The sequence below is a fragment of the Carya illinoinensis genome, chromosome 7 (genome assembly GCF_018687715.1).
Source record: "Carya illinoinensis cultivar Pawnee chromosome 7, C.illinoinensisPawnee_v1, whole genome shotgun sequence".
Taxonomy (NCBI): Eukaryota; Viridiplantae; Streptophyta; class Magnoliopsida; order Fagales; family Juglandaceae; genus Carya; species Carya illinoinensis.
In genome coordinates this window covers 36,430,512-36,447,245 of record NC_056758.1, presented here as the reverse complement: position 1 = coordinate 36,447,245, position 16,734 = coordinate 36,430,512, and the positions used below count along the sequence as shown (strand labels likewise).

General features: G+C 35.5%; 1 protein-coding gene across 1 annotated transcript; it reads right to left on the bottom strand.

Annotated features, from left to right (window-relative positions):
* Window positions 1-3,052: 3,052 nt before the first annotated feature.
* On the bottom strand, window positions 3,053-8,923 carry LOC122315368 (XIAP-associated factor 1). The gene is made up of 6 exons (XM_043131236.1): window positions 8,773-8,923; window positions 8,585-8,680; window positions 6,705-6,840; window positions 6,348-6,485; window positions 6,137-6,258; window positions 3,053-3,442 (listed from the first exon to the last, which is right to left on the bottom strand). Exons 2-6 carry the CDS (start codon window positions 8,626-8,628, stop codon window positions 3,280-3,282), a joined length of 603 nt encoding a protein of 200 aa, XP_042987170.1. The 5' UTR covers window positions 8,629-8,680; window positions 8,773-8,923; the 3' UTR covers window positions 3,053-3,279.
* Window positions 8,924-16,734: the final 7,811 nt, after the last annotated feature.

The window sequence follows — 16,734 nt, the reverse complement described above, 5'->3', positions numbered from 1 at the left end:
ATATAATTTATTTATATATCGACTATCCCGAAACGGTACACGAAATGGTACCGGTATCGAAATATTTCGTTCCAGTGCCTTGACCGGTACGCCATCCGGTACGGTATTCAAAACATTGATACAAACTCACCACAAAACAATACAATAGGGTGTAGATTATAATCAGATCAGTTGATTCCCCATGGTTCTAGAGTGTTTCTGTTAAATACCACTATCAAGTTCTCTTTATAAGAATTATTTTATTCTCAATCCGGTGTATAAAACATACTAACCACACAATTTAAATAGTAATATTTGATTTGTAATATTCAAATTTTAATTTATCTTATAAATCAAATCAACTCATACTTTATTATATGAGAATTGCTAGAGACATAAAAAGATCCCACAAGGGATTCTACACACTAACAATGTGTCACATCTTTTTTTGTTTTTGTTTTTTTTTTCTTTTTTCCTCCTCTATCTCCCTCTTTCTCCCCCTCTCTCCGTGCTCTCCTCTCCTCCCCTTCCCTCCGTCGGCCACCTTGTGATTGGTTTATGACTGCAGCCGTGACAGCCCCCTCCCGTAAGGGTCATGAACACCATTAACAAAGCTCTCCCATGTTCATCTCTCCTTACACAAGGGATGGATCGCATGACAGGAGAGGGGCTGTTAAAATCCCTAGAAAAGTAGCCTCAAGACAAGCCCTGACACTGCCCTTGGGAGGCAAGGACAGCACCATGGCTAGCCTACACACACGCCTTGGCCCGTGCCGTGACACGCACGCCTTGGCCCGTGCCGTGACACGCACGGGGCACCCAACATGCAGGTCAGCGAGGTTGGAAGTCGCGCGCAGCTCAACAAGTGGTCTGGCATACGCACGCTCATGCTCTTGCACAAGCGCAAGTCCTTGCGCGTGTGCCCCCTTGCATGCGCTCCACGTTGTACGTCAGCCAGGTTAGTGGCATGCCTTTGCAGATGTGTCATCTAGTGCACGACTTCAGCCCGTGCCTTGCAAGTTTGGCCAGTGGCATGCCATCCAGCGCATGGCTCCAGCCCATGCCTTGCAGGCTAGTCCAGTGGCATGCCATCCAGCACATGGCTTCAGCCCATGCCATACAGACCTAACGCCCAGGCCACCAACCTGGACCATACAGCACACACACATGGCTCACCACCAGCAGGCCTTGCATGGTACCACGCCATGCCCACCAGTAGGCCCTTGCATGGCACCATGTCATGCCCATCAGCAAGCCATGTTGTGTCATATAACCATAGACTAGACCGAAGGCCACTATGCACCATCCTAGCCCACCATGGACTCATGCATGCCAAGGCCACCTTGGCCCATGCCACTATATTATTTCTTTTTTATTTATTTATTTATTTCTAAGGGGCATTTTGGGAGTTTTCAAGTTTTAACTCTTATAAATGGGACCCTTAGTCTTTTCTTTCATATCTCTTGGCAAATTTCCTAGAGGAGGATTATTTTATTTAGGAGATCAACAATCGGTGCTAGGCACTTGGACTTTTTGGATGCAATTTGTGAATCCCAAAGAGAGGATCACACCTTGCAATTCATGAATAGGAGTGATTCATTTATCTTGATCTTGGAACTTAGTGCAATTCGTGAATCCAAGTTGTTGTTATCTTTATTTTTATCAAGTTATTAATTCATGAGGTTTATTTCAACTATTGTGCAATCCATGAATCATTAGTTGATTTGTTATCTTTTGTGCATTCAAGTTCTTTTGTTCTTGAGTGTTCATCATTTTTTTCTTGGTGTTCATGCTTCCATTGCTCATTTAATCCTTCCATACCCTCATTCTCAACCACTAAAGTGTTTGCCACTTTCCATAATTCCTTCCCTCTACAAAATCTTTCCTTCTAGGAGTCTTGACTCCCATTTCAAATCCCATAATTTAAGAAATTGACAATCTCATTCAATCCCTTAAATCACTCTTCCTAAAATCTCTCTAGTCAACTATTGACTTACCATCCTAGTCCAAATTTGAATTCCCTTCATCCATCAAAGATTTCCTCTATCTTGCAAACTTTCCATATCCATTTCCAAATCCCTAAACTCTAGGAACAACCATAGACTCACTCAAACACTATCCAACCTTATCCTCTTACCATATCTAAATCCTATCTTCCTCATCTTACCTTATCCAATCCGTAAAGTCAATGAGTAATCTATCCTACACTCCAACCCTAATCCATCACTTCCCAATTTCGTAATCCCCCTTATCCACAATCCAAAACCCTAGCTACACTTCACCATACCCACTCTAAGCATTATCCAAGTGGTGCCAATATCAAGAGCAACCATTAAGTCATTCTACATTGCATCAAACACACGGAATCATCACTTAGATTACCTCACTATTTCATCATCATCTCCAACATTCCATCTCCCAAACACCTTCCCTTTGTGAAGGCCAAGTAAGTTGGCAAGATTACTCGGTCACCAACATCACCAAGGCAAGCTCATGGACTTAATGTTTAGGGACACCGGGGTCCCTAAAAGGGGCGCCAACGCCGTCTGTTTCTCCGGAGACGGTCCTCAATCGCTTGGCCATGGTAGAGACGGTCCTCAACCATCTAGCCACGGGATAATGCACGAGCACAATAGTGGCCCTTAACTCCTTTGCCCAATCGCGCTGAGGCATAGCAGAGATGTCGGTGGCCATCATGTGGACTGCCGACATATTCTATTCTTAGAGCAATACCCTTGGGCACCGTGGCACACAGTGAGCAACAGGGGCCTTCATGGTCGGCAAGGGAGATACGGCACAGAGGGAGGGGGAGAGAAAAAAAAATTGAGGAGAGAAAGGTAAAGGAAAAAAATTAGAAGAAGAGACGTCAGTGTGTGAAATCTCTTTATAAGATCCTTTTGTGTCTATAGTAAGTGTGTCGGATCTCTTTGTAAGATCCTTTTGTCTATAGTAATTTTCTATTATACATACCCTACACACCAGCTTGAGAATAAAATCTCTTTCTTTACAATTCATACAATCGCAAACTGTGAAGATCACCTTCAAGTAGAATAGAGGAATAAACAGTAGAATCTGACAAAATACAGCCTCTCAGTTTCATGTATATATATAGCCTATGTTTATTACGACCAAATTGTAAAGCAGAACTAAAAAGCAAGTAGCAGTCCAGTCAGTATATTGTCACAATCCCAATGAGCTTAATAAGGTAATAACAGTACGTTCTCAGATGGTTTCAGGTACAGATAAAATAATATAGCTCTCGAGCACATTTACATTACTCAATGCGTATCCTCTCTGCTGTTAATGCACTTGGTTGGTGTCCGTCTTTCTCTGGAAAAAAAGCGACCCTAATAGTACAGCAATGCCTGTTATTGCTATCGTGAATAGAAGACGCTTCCGTGAGAAGTCCTGCGGCTGTCTTCCTTGAGGAGGACCTTGCTCTCTTTCAGCTGCCCTCACATCCCTTCAGATAAATACCATAAGAATTTACTCATAGAAATTGGAAAAAATAAAGATGCTAAGAATTTCCAGTAAAATTATAAGCAAAGCAGAATACGTAATGCAAAAGCCCTGAAGTAGCGAACCAGGACACCCTAGGGCCTAGATAGGTGCACTTAAACAGCTTTTTCTAAAGCAGACAGTCCAGAAAGGTTGATGGAGAAGTGCCCCCTTCTCAAACAGTTGTAAGTGCATTGCTTTGAAAACCACCCATTAAAGTTAATGGCGTAATTGTTTTCCATCATCGGAACAAGTTATTGATATTTATGCAAGCAGTATTTCATCAAAGACTTAAAAGTTACTACTCTACAAAAATGAATCCACAAAGTAAACTTTTTAAAGTTGAAATAAAGTTATTTATAATTTTATTTGTTCAATCAATTCTTTCTTGATTTACTTTATTAGTGCAGACGATTTATCAATATTTTTTGTTAATTTGTTCATTGATTCCGAAGTAAAACAGTGGTTAGAATAAATGCCAAAGCCATATTCCAAGATTGGGATCAAAATAATAGATGAAAAACGAAAACTAAACACGCTTAACATTCACGTTTCTAGCAAAATGGTATAAAGCAGCCGGCCTCCCAGGCTATCCATGAGCACTCACTCAATTTGTAAATATAGTCACAATTATCAAGCCATAAGCCTCAGATACATAGGAATCCACAAGTTCACTTTCAACCGAAGATGCTAATTGATTTAGTGCTACAGCTACGTCGCTAAATGCAATTGCATGTAGAACAACAATGTTCAACCAATGCATGCCCTCACCAATTGATCATGTACTTTCAACCAAGGATGCTAATTGATTTAGTGCTACAGCTACCTCGCTAAATGCAATTGCATGTAGAACAACAATGTTCAACCAATGCATGCCCTCACCAATTGATCATGTGCAACACGCTACAGCTACAATGGTTATCTTATGGAATGAAGGAAAGCTAATCCTTAGCACAGAAGAACTTTTATACAGAACTCATATCTAGTCATGGCGTCAATGAGAAAAATTCCTAAAAGGTCAGTCATTCTAATGACACTAAAAAAAAGATAAAACATGTGACCACAACATTCCTGATTCATTAGTTACTATAAGTAGAGGACAAACGCCTTAAAAGAAATATTAAAGGCATTTTTCAACTTATTCAAGGAATCTCTTTCTTGGCATCTGTACTTGGGAGATAGAGGTATGCTTAGGTCAGTTCCTTCAGTAAACTTATTTGGCAAGTCAGAAGTAAACTTTGGGTAAGTAAGCAGTCCTGTATGAAATTCATAAAACATTCATATCTGGCACTTGAGGAGGTCAATCTTAATTGTTGGAAGCTACTGCTAAGGTACCCCCCCTCACCTATAAAAGATAGGCAACTGAGAGAGAATAGGGCGATAGCCCAGTTTTTTGTTGAATATATTTTCCATTGTTTGTCTTGTATTGAGGTATACCAAAGATATGAGTCAAAGTAGGTAACAGAAGGGACTTATGCAGTGGCTACTAAACGAGCTTCTCTCCTACATCTGATCGTAACCAGATACGTCTGGTCATTTTATTAATAGTAAGCAGCGGAGGGGTACAATTCTTTCCTCTGTCCTGCTATACAGGGCTTGATGTACAGTTTCCTCTTTTTCTTGCATTTATGTTGATTTTTCTATTGTCACTTTCTGGTGCTGTGACTTCTGTAAGCCCTCCTTCAGATGAAGCGGCTAAAGCGTGAGTCTTTACTGCTCCGAAAACTAAGGATTCAGAGAGGTCGACAGAAAATGGGGTCTCACACAGTCCTCTAGTTCCGGCCCAACTTCCTCCTTAGTTCCTATGTACGTTGGATGCATGGTGACGTATATAATAGGGCATGTAGTTATATATATACAATTTTATATGAGATTAATGTACCGTATAATTCTCTTAAAAAAAAAAAAAAAGAAAGAAAAGGACTGAACGATACATCTCTTGATAGAACTGATACATCTCTAACAGGACAACAAAGGATCAAACGACTAGTAAATGATACATCTCTTGATAGAACTGAACAACAATTAAGCCATCTTCTTAAGGTTGGAATGATGGTTTTGTCAAGTTGAATAGCAATGGTGATCAAATAATACAGATGAAGACGTAAGCATAGAAACAGCCCAAATCCTTTAGCTTAGTTGTTCTTTCTTTTCTCTTTTTAACCGAAACTAAAATGATAAAAATGGTATGCCAAAACTGTCATCCCTTATTCTCTCTTGTCGAGTAGCTATCCTTTAAATTCCTTATAAACTATAGAAAAATGGTCTATAGGGCAGATTTAATTATTAAACAAAACAATTCTTCCCTCACAACATAAGAGGCAGATAATACTCTGATCAAAATCAGAAAAGTATAGTTTATTAGCCGATGAATATCTACCGACTCCCTTTAAATTCCATAGTATAAAAGTCAATTAATCCTTACTAATCCAAATGCATAAAAGCTCAGTTTATGGAGCATGTTATTGAATTTTTATTTTTATTTTTTTAATTTTTTGATAGGTTCTTTCTAATTATATATTTGGATTGGAACATGTTATTGAAATTTGAAATGCACATAATCGTTAGGCATACCTTTTAACTTTAAATCACACAAAATGTTTAAGGTTTATGCATTCATCATCGAATGGGATCAAAGAGGGAATGATACTATATTTACCTGGAAGATCCCACGGTATTATCAGAGATGCCATTGCACCAACTTTCATGATTATACCTTTCTCGCAGTCTAATATATCTGTTGCACAGAAGACAAAGCTCTGTTCGATTTCCACATACTTCCTAGAAGTATGAAGCAACAAATATGTTATATTCAAATTGTTGCTAAAGTATAACACCATATGTCACATTTGATAATTGACAACAAGTACCTGATGCTCAGCTAGATCAATAGCAGGCAATGGAAACTCGCAGAACTCACAGGTGACAATCCGCTGTGGGCAATTTTCACCTTTGTGGATTGGTAAAATTTCACGTTCCATTGTCTCACTGCACAGTGAACAGGATACCTGCTCTGACACGGATATGTCAATAAAACTGCAATCATATACAAACACATCATATACACTCAAACTCAAGAAAATCCTAGCCAAATAAATCAGGCTGGCTTTAACAGCCATTTTTTCAGAGATAAAATAGGGAATCTCCTTTTCTTAAAAAAAAAAAATTGAAAAACCTATATTGCAAACTGTTATCGCAAAAGAAGCTTCTTGAATACATTCACCTACCGGAGCATGGGTGTTTAAGAAGTGTTCCTCTGAAAATTTCCTTGGAATCATGTCACCACAAATTTTACATCTTTCTAGTTTACGGGAGCAATGGGCATAATGCAAATCAATATTCGAAGAAGGGATAGCTCTGTCACTGGAAACATAAAATTAAATTAGTCAACAGCATAGGAGCATAATAGACATCAGAACATGTCTTGAGAAGAAAACAGCACACGCTGGACATTCTAAGTATTTTATGTTAAGCATTGAAGAACATCTAAACTAATGTAGTCAATGTGCACAAACAGAAGGTTCACATTCAAATGAGAATTCATTACTCAAGCGCATGCACGTCACTTGTGGGTGTAACCTAAGAGTATCGTTCAAATTGTGGTATAAAAAAGAAGTGACAAGAAGAATCAAGATATACTGATAACCAGCATCACAGATTGAAACATAATCCAGTCAATATCTTTAGGGGATGCTTGGGAATGAGATGAGATGAGATGAGATGAGAATTTTGTGAATGGTAGTAAGATGGTTTTTGAATAGTAATAAGATAATTTGAGTTATGTATTTTTTGGATTTTGGGAGAAAGATAAAAAGTTGAATAATTTTTTTTTATTTTTAATATTGGCACCAAGTGTCCAGGAACAACATTTCGACTAATCTAGGAGATGCACAGACCCTCAACAATGAGTTTCCCGCAAGTGTACCTCAGGTAATTCAAGGAGAAATCCTCCAATCCGATGGCCCTTAGAGATTGTTTGCATCCAAGGGGATTTGAAGCTTAGACTTGGGGGGAGCATACCCCTAACCCCAAGGCCTTTACCACTTGAGCCAACCCCTAGGAATTAGTTAAATAAAAAATATTATAAAGTTAAAATATTGTTAGACTATTATTTTTGTTTTGGGATTTGAAAATGTTAGAATAATTTTTTACTTGAAAGTTTAGGAAAATTGTAATGATTAGTTTAAAAGTGTTTGTATTTGAGTGATATTTGAAATGTGAATGAAATGGGATGAGAATTCTTACCAAGCATCTCCTAGTCTACCTAAAAGAAAGTTTCAACTACAGATATAATTAAAGGAAAAATTTTACCAACCAAAAAAAGAGTTTTGACTGGTAAATATAACTTCATAGATCATTATATCACACAGATTTATCTTGGTAGATAAATCTGAAGAACAGTACATATGTGACGCCGCCACACCAAGTCCCCATCTTTAAGCTCAGGTACCCATCGGATTGACAATTATGTTGGAATTGAACCTAATCCTATGAACTTAAATGCCTTGGAATGCAGTACACCGGAATTCCTCAAGGAGGACAAAATAGACAAATTCAAAGCTTGTGTGGCCCAAGAAAAGGTAAATGGGAGAAGAAGAAACAATTAAAAAATGATAGACAACCCCCGTATAAAACTTTCAGATATAATCTTCATAGGAAACAAGAGCTGGTTATAAACCTAACAACCACACTCTTGCATTACCAAACCAGAGGAACAAGGCGAGGGCTGAAACGTAAATCGGCAAGTCGCCCATATAAGAACGAAATAAATCACAAAACGTACCGCATTGAAGCGGTGACGCACAGAAAAAACCCTCCAAAAGCAGCAACATATTAAGAAACAAAGTGGACGTTAATAATCTATGAAAATAAATATTATAGACTTTCCAGAGTCTATGCAACTTCTAAACGAAACCTCACAAAAGCAATCTCAAATAGATCCAATTACACAATTACACCTAAATCAAAGATTAAAAAAGCTAAAAAATTGATAAAGTCCATCTCTAAAAATGGGGAAGGGGGCGCCCCCGCGGGCGCCGGGGGGGGTGGGGTGAATGAAAAAGATTATACAAATCATAAATTTCCAAGAGAGTAACAAATAATCAACCAGTGACTGCATATTCTGGTGGATTCATCGGACGCAATTGCCATGGCGATGCAGAGAAACAAACACGCGACGTCGTTGCGAGATTAAAAAAGAAATCTGTGAAAAGCGGAACGAATCGTAAAAATCTCCTAAAGATCAGTGATGAATAAAAGGAAAAGACAAAGAAACCCGAAGATGAAAAACCCAACCTCGTATTGTGTTTTTTCTTTGGATGCTCTTTTGATTTTCCGGAGCGAAGAGTAGAGATGTATCGATTACTTTGGTCGAACGACTTTATTAGGTGAAAGACTCTCCACTCTCAGAACTCCGGAGTCCACGTTTATCATATTTGGCAACGAGGTTGTAAGCCACGCGCTCCATTCAAGCGATGGAGACACACGCTCCTCGCAAAGACTTGGGCAACAAGGAGTGGGCCTTTATTTCTTTTCTCTGGGCCGAATCATAAAGGTGACATGTGGTTTGAAGGACTCACTTTCACGTTCATCATAAAATAGAAAAACAGATTGGGGTATCCAATCCGACTCCAAGCAGACATTTTAAAAAGGAAGTGTTGAGTGCTCGGAGGGTGGAAAGAATGTTTTGTAAGAAATTAGAATAATAATTAATTGATTATACCTTTCTATCAATTTCAATCATACTAGCTAGAGTGACTGTAAGAGAAAAATTAAATGACTAAACATGCATGTATTTTGGTATAGTTTCAATTTTTTAATTAGACAGCAATCCCAATTCCAATTGAAATATCTTACTTATCATTTTTACATCACACATATATTTTTATTTATTTATTTATGATAAATATGTGGTGGTGTAAGAATGATAAGTATAAGAACTCGTTGCAAATCATGATCCAGTATGATCAAAATGGTGCATGCATGATTCTGAAGAAATTAATGGGCCTAACTCAGCTCATAAAACCAGTTCAATAAGAGATGATTACTCATTCCTTATAAAGATAATCAAGACTTTATCCACAGGCAATGTGGAATTTATTTCTCAACACCCTTCCTCAAGTGCATGTCAGTATTTTTTCTGGTCATTGTCACGAGCTAAGTAGTGTGAGTCATCATTTGTCCTGTAACAGACTCTGATACCATAAAGAAATTCAGGAGCCTAACTCATCTCATAAAACCAGTTCAACAAGAAAGAGTTACTCATTCCTTATAAACATGTCCAACACCTTGTCCACATACAATGTGAGATTATTCATCAAAACCCTATCTTACGTGCAAGCTAGCCAGTATTTTTCTTGGTCTTTATTATAGGATAAGTAGTCACTACAAGAAAACTGCTTATTTGCGATAAGTTATTTCCAGTAAAATGTCTATTTGCAACTAAAATGAGTCTATTTTTATTGTAAATAATCATTTTCATTACAAAAAATTGGTCACAAATATCATTTTTCTTGTAGTGAGTATCGCCCCCCATTCGTCATGCGGTATGTTCTAATATCAAAAAGAAATTCATGGCCCTTACTCATCTCATAAAATCAGTTTAACAAAAAGAAGTTACTTATTCCTTATAAATATTCCCAAAACCTTTTCCAGTAATATGAAATTTATTCCTCAATGGGTTCAAGTAGTACTACAGCTTGTAAACATACATTTTTTATTTTTAGTTTTTTTTCGAGATCCGGTAATTAGGGGATCCGAACTCCTAGTTAAGAGCCCCTTGGTCGACCAAATATATATAGGGACGTCCCTTATATATATATGGGGCAGCTAGCTAGGGGATCGGAGTGGTCGGGGAGATGCCAATCGGCCAGCCTGAAAATGCAGGTTGACGCATAATTTCATCCTTCTTTAATTATGTCATTTCTAGAAAGTTGCATTATAATATATTAAGATGCATGCATGGAATATTAATGGTTGCTAGCTCTAGTTGAATTTGATGGCACTGCACGCAAATTAACGTGCAATATGGTCCGATCTTGTGTGCAGTGTGTACATATAGGAATATAGGATATGATCATCACTACTGGCGATGAAATCGATGAAGATGTTAATACTCGTTAAAACTTGAAAAAGAAGAAAAAGATAAACTTCTGGAACAAGTATATATATCTAGCTGGATTTTGGTGGTAAATATTTCTACTCATTATCTCCACACATATCACATATCATACATAATTTTTCAATTTTTTTTTCTCTTACCAAATATATAGTATATGGATAATGAGTAAAAGAACTTAATTAGTTCACGAAGAATAAAATAAAAAAAATAAAAATAAATATGGTGTGTAGAAATAATGAAAATCCTAATTATTTTGGAGTGAAAAATAAAAATAAAACTTATTTCTTGCTTCCCAATTTCTAGTAAATGTTTTCGATGCACAATCAAAGAATGTCATATAAACAATATATATTTTGAAGCTTAGTTTGGATACCAAAACCATCTCAACTCATCTCATCATTATAATTTTCATAAATTCTCACATAAAATATAATAAATAATTTAAAATTTTCAAATTTCAAAATAGTAATAATATTAAAAAAAATATTCTTAATAATATTTGATTTAACTTTCAACTTTTATCTCAATTAATTTCATCTCCAATCATTATCTAAACCTAATCAATTTATCCCATAAAAGTAACAGCTTGGTTCATTATAAAAAAGGCTGGTGTAGTTGGACCTAGCCACCAAAAACGCCATATCTTTCCTCTTTGCAGTACCCACCTCCACCAGATCATCAACAACAATTATATTTTCTAAAGCGAATTAAAAAAAAAAAAAAAATCACTTGAGGCCTCTACTTGCTAGCCAGATTATTATTTTAGAGTACCACGTACAAAGGCAGGCCGCATGTTTAACACAATAACCCAAGAAGTGATCAACTTGTTAAATTGATGTACAATGACTAAATTGAATTAATAGACAGTTCCACTATTAGGATTCTAAATATATATGTATATATATAATGCAAGTTATAATGGGAAACCAACTTTTTTATTTTATCCATTTCTTGGACTATGTAATCATATCATTAGGCTGATGATTGACACTTGTCCATACTTTTCAAGTTGGAGACACACGACGGCATATTATATTACAATGTTCCCTTCATTTTCGGCTTGTTAAACTCAAAACTCTTTAACATTGGTTGATTAATATCTAATAAGATCGAATCTTATTGGTCCACTAAATTCATATCACGTGGGTTCAGCCAATCGAAAGCCGAGCTCTGGAACAGGCCCCAAACCCTAGATAATGTGTTTTATTGTGTTGACCCAGCTAGCAGCTAGCTGGCTTCAAGCACTAGATTAATATTGCAATAGATTCTTACAACTTAGTACAAATACTTTACAGGCAGATAGATAGCAATGGTAACGATCGAGATGTTAAGGTAAAGTTGTGAGTGCCGATCGAATATAAATAATTGCTTTCCTAAAAGCATGCATATATAAAAACATTATAAGATTATTAATTAATTTTGAATTATATTGAGATCGAGGTTCACTGGTCCATCATCTATACATATATATGTGGTGCTAAATTTAAAGTAGGCGTGCAATCGAAGGGCTAGCTAGTCTCGATTGGCTAACTTTGACAACGTTGCTAACTTGTATCATGTGATCTGTACGTGAATCAGCTATATATTGACATTTGTCATTAATGTTCATGTACTGCTCCCATGCGTTCGGAGGCTCGGTTTAAATCTTAGTCGCAACAAGTTACATATAAATAATATATATATGTATATGTATATGTATGTATGCAAGTGATCACGTCTTGCTTTTGAAAGTTATTACAAGGAGTGCTAACTTACATATATATATATATATATAGAGAGAGAGAGAGAGAGAGAGAGAGAGAGAGAGAGAGAGAGAGAGAGAGAGAGAGAGAGAGAGAGAGAGATTACTGTAAAGGTTTAATCCTTATAGCGAGGAATTCATCAAGAGTTGTGTTCTGGAAATTACTTCTATATATATATATGATTTTAAAATTAGCACGAGCCATGGGAGTGGGTACATTACCTGCTTATGAAGTAGTGTGACGTTAGACGTGCGCTTATATATAAAAGAACAATATAAAGCGTTTTAACATGAATCTTTTCAATTGTTAATTGTACATAAATTTTTGTAAGAAATTAAAGATTGGAAATGAAGAATGTGAGAAATATAAAAAATTAAGAACACTTCTTATTGAGTGAATTTTTGTACATGATCGAATCCTATATATCAATGATATATGTAATGCATGAGCAAGGAACGAATTACCTCATCATCTCATTGCTAATATATATTAAAGGTTGATCGATGATATTCGTGTCAATGTCTCAACTGGCAAGATATAATAGTTTCTGTTCACTCTCATCGATCATGAGATCTTTCCAGCTTAAACTATACACGCACATATGAAACAATATATATAATTTGCTTAAATGAGGTGTGGTTCCCTCTTCATTGTTGAGAAGTTTATTTCAAAAGACATATAATTAATATACAAAACTAATTTATATACGAGTTTTGATTCACAATAAAATTTATTATTATATTTATTTTCTTCAAAAAACTTTGAACTTAAACTTGCTGCATATATAACGGTCATATATATATAGATGATACTTGCAGTCGTGAAGCGCACAAGCGCCATGCAATCTCTTTGAAAAAAAAATATGGTTCATTATTAAAAAATTAATTTTTATCACGTGGATCGTGTATTTATTTACTTTTTTTAAAATTATTGCAAAACGCTTGCGCATTCACGACTACAAATATCATATACATATATATATTATTGTACAAACAGTTTATAGCTCCTAGAAGTGTACTGGCCGGCCTAATTAGTAGTTGAAATATGGCGTTAAATTTAGAGTATTGATTATATATATAACCATTTTTATAATTGGTTTTTCACAAATTTATTTTAAATAAAAAGAATTTATATAATATTTAAAAATCAAATCAATTGAAAAACAAGAAAAGGTTAATTAATGTTTTTTACGATGTATTACTGTCACATTGATCATGGTTGTGAAATGGGTCGTAAAGGTATCTATATCATTATTCTTACTTTAACCTCCTCTTCTGTACATGTTAAGTTAATTAATTTCATCTCCTATCGATTATTTTTAGTTTAACTAAAAAATTCATAAAAATACAGGTTGTTCTTTGGTATAAAATATATGTGAGAACAATTAATAATTAGTAATTCGTTATCCGTATGATATTTTAATTTGTTGATAAAATTAATTAGAATATTGTATTAACTTATAATTATATATCATGAGGATGATACTAATGCTGTTGGCCATTTCGCCACTAGATAATGCACCAAAATGACGCCCATCTACCTCCCTCATCATGACGTGTATTAATTAACTTAAACTTCAATAATTTCATTCCCAATTTTTTTAATATATCAATTATGTGATCCACGAACCCGCTCCGGCTTTCATGGTATAGATCGCATGCACCCTGTTGTCGACTTACCCTTAGAAGGATCACCTCCCTTTCCATCTTAAGCATATGATCATGATCATCCAAAAGATTATATTGTTATCGAGTTGGTGTGGAAAGCACATTTAATAAAGTGTTAAATGACATAATTTGATTTAGAAAATAAATAATTCTAAAATTTGAATTTTACAAATCAAATTTTACCATTTAATTGATATAAATTGTGTGTTAGCTTTACACATATTGAGAATTAGGGGTGCACAAGAACTGAGAGAACCAGCCGACACCGACGAAAACCAGTTAGAACCGGTCAGGAGACGGTGGCAATTTGATGAAATCGATGTAGGCCTGTTCAACCCCCGTTTGAATTAGCTGGTTCAAACCGCCGAATCGGTCAATCTAATATATATTATATATTTTTAGTGAAATGACACCATTTTCACTTAAGTGCAACCGTCTCGATTTTCTTCCATTTCATCGGCCAGCTTCGATCAAGATAATCACCAAATTTCTTTATCAGTGCGGCTTCCAAAAACGTAATGAGACTTTCGGTTTTCATCCTTATTGGGAATAGAGTAATTATTTGAGACTACATTAATTTGCCCAATCTATATATAGACTATTAATTATAACAATCAGTGAACCTTTTCATAAGTTCTTCATGCGAGTACTGTTCTCACGAGTAAGGTTTCATTTTCATTTAATAATCTTAGATAACTGAGAAGAAGATATCATATCTTATATTTTTTTTTGCTTGCTAAATAGTACAGGACCATCTGCAAGAGAATATTAATGCCTGTGCAGATTTATTTTTCATATCAAAAGAATAGATAAAGCAGTCGATGGGTTGTACTACTGAAAGAATTAAGTATATATAATTATGAGTCGTTCTACTATACTCATTTCCCCCCCTTGATTTAATTTCAATTCGATATTCGAGCCCTCGTTTTTCAACATTTGCGCTGTAGTACTGGCCCTCCTTCCAATATTCATTCTTTCAATGAATTATATAAAATCCAGAAACGTATGGTTTAGTTAATATCATTACTTAAAGTCCAGTACCAAACAAGTAACTTTTCATGAACAAGTTGTTCAATATTGGCTTGTGAGAGGTAACTTGCCATCACGTGGTTACGTGCGTGCAACTCAACTAGTTGCAGGTAAACTACTCATCAGGAGGATGGTAATGGCCGGTAAAATGCAATGCCACAAGGAAGGTTTAAGGTACATCTGATCAGTCTATATAGATATTCATATTGGGCTCGTTCGTCAATTCAAGTCCCACGATTTTAATATAATTTATAATATTTTAAGGGAGGTTCAGATCACCACATCTGGGACTATATTCTAAAAATTACAGTCAATAATATATAGTCAAGTACGTAGGATCGGGACATGCTATATACTCTTATTATTCAGTAGTACGGAATATCAAATAAAACTTCATAAATCTAAAAAAAATATTTGAACCAATAAGAATCATTAAGTACTTAATAATTTAGGAATCAATCCCCTTAATTGAATGGTCGGTTGTTAAAATTGACTGTCAATAAATATTGGTGAGAACCAAAATGATAATGTTTTATCTATTGGAACGTACCTCTGTGGATAATATTGTCATTTTGCACCATCATATTTACTAATAATTAAAACTTGATAATTATTAGAACGAAATTAAATAATGTTTAGAGTGCATTGCATAATTGATCGTCATTGCATGATTGATCTTAGTATAAAATCATCTATTGTCTAAAAACTTCCATACATAGCAAACGATGAATTTAGAGATTATTTCTTTCTTTTTTTTTTTCTTTTTTCACTCAATTTGAAATCGAGACGGAGCTAACCATATTCGATGGTGCCAACTTCACCTGTCTTGTCAGAAGAGGGACAAAAGTGACAGAGAATCAGGTACTTCATAGTTATCGCCGAACAGAAAATAAAAACATTAAACCAAGATCACAACTTGTGGTTGAGGATATTTTGCAGGCACGATCGCCAATTTCCTAATTTGGTAACCTTAAGCTAACGAAAACCCAGCTTTTATTTCCCTCAGCTTTCCGTTCTCCACGTATGGACTGACACGTGGTCCACTGAGCTTAGTAGGATCGGATCCGAGCACAGAATCATGGTACCTTATTATCATCATCAAAATGACCAGATTATCCTCCTCAAAATGTCATTTTATTTTAATAATATAAGTTGGATGTGACATCATCCGCATCGTGCTTAGTGAAAATCCGTGACATATAGTCGACCAATGACATTCTACGACTTTTCACAATAATGTGATGTGATTTGGCTACAAACGAGATGAGGACAAGATTGTGAATCCACTTGTATTTATTTATTTCCGTATCTGTTCATATAAGACTGTTTTCTTTTCCTCGATCTAGTCTTTATCATTGAACCTTTCTTTCCTTTATTAGGTAGGAAACACGAGGCTTTATCTCAAAGACTCGATCATGATATTTCTATCTTTTGGGTGCAAGTTGTCACACTTTTGTTTGGTATTTTTTTTTTTAAACTATTCTAGAGACATGTTAAGACGTATTATCGTACATGATTACTGAAATAAGTAAGAGTGTACAAGTATCAATATATATTACAAAATTAGTAATATATCCATGCATATATACATTTTTCACTATTTAATAAACTGCCCTTTTTTGTCCGTTTCTCCCTCAATATTGTTAAGATTATACTTTAATTTTGGCAGAAGATTCACACCTAGCTTAAAAAATGCAAG

Bases quoted from the DNA above. Each gene is read 5' to 3' on its own strand.
- LOC122315368 (XM_043131236.1), bottom strand. From the start codon at position 8,628: ATGGCAATTGCGTCCGATGAATCCACCAGAATATGCAGTCACTG. The intron at 6,841-8,584 runs GTTGATTATTTG...TTATGTTTCCAG, and splicing joins ACCAGAATATGCAGTCACTG to TGACAGAGCTATCCCTTCTT. The intron at 3,443-6,136 runs GTAAATATAGTA...ATTTATCTGAAG, and splicing joins AATACCGTGGGATCTTCCAG to GGATGTGAGGGCAGCTGAAA.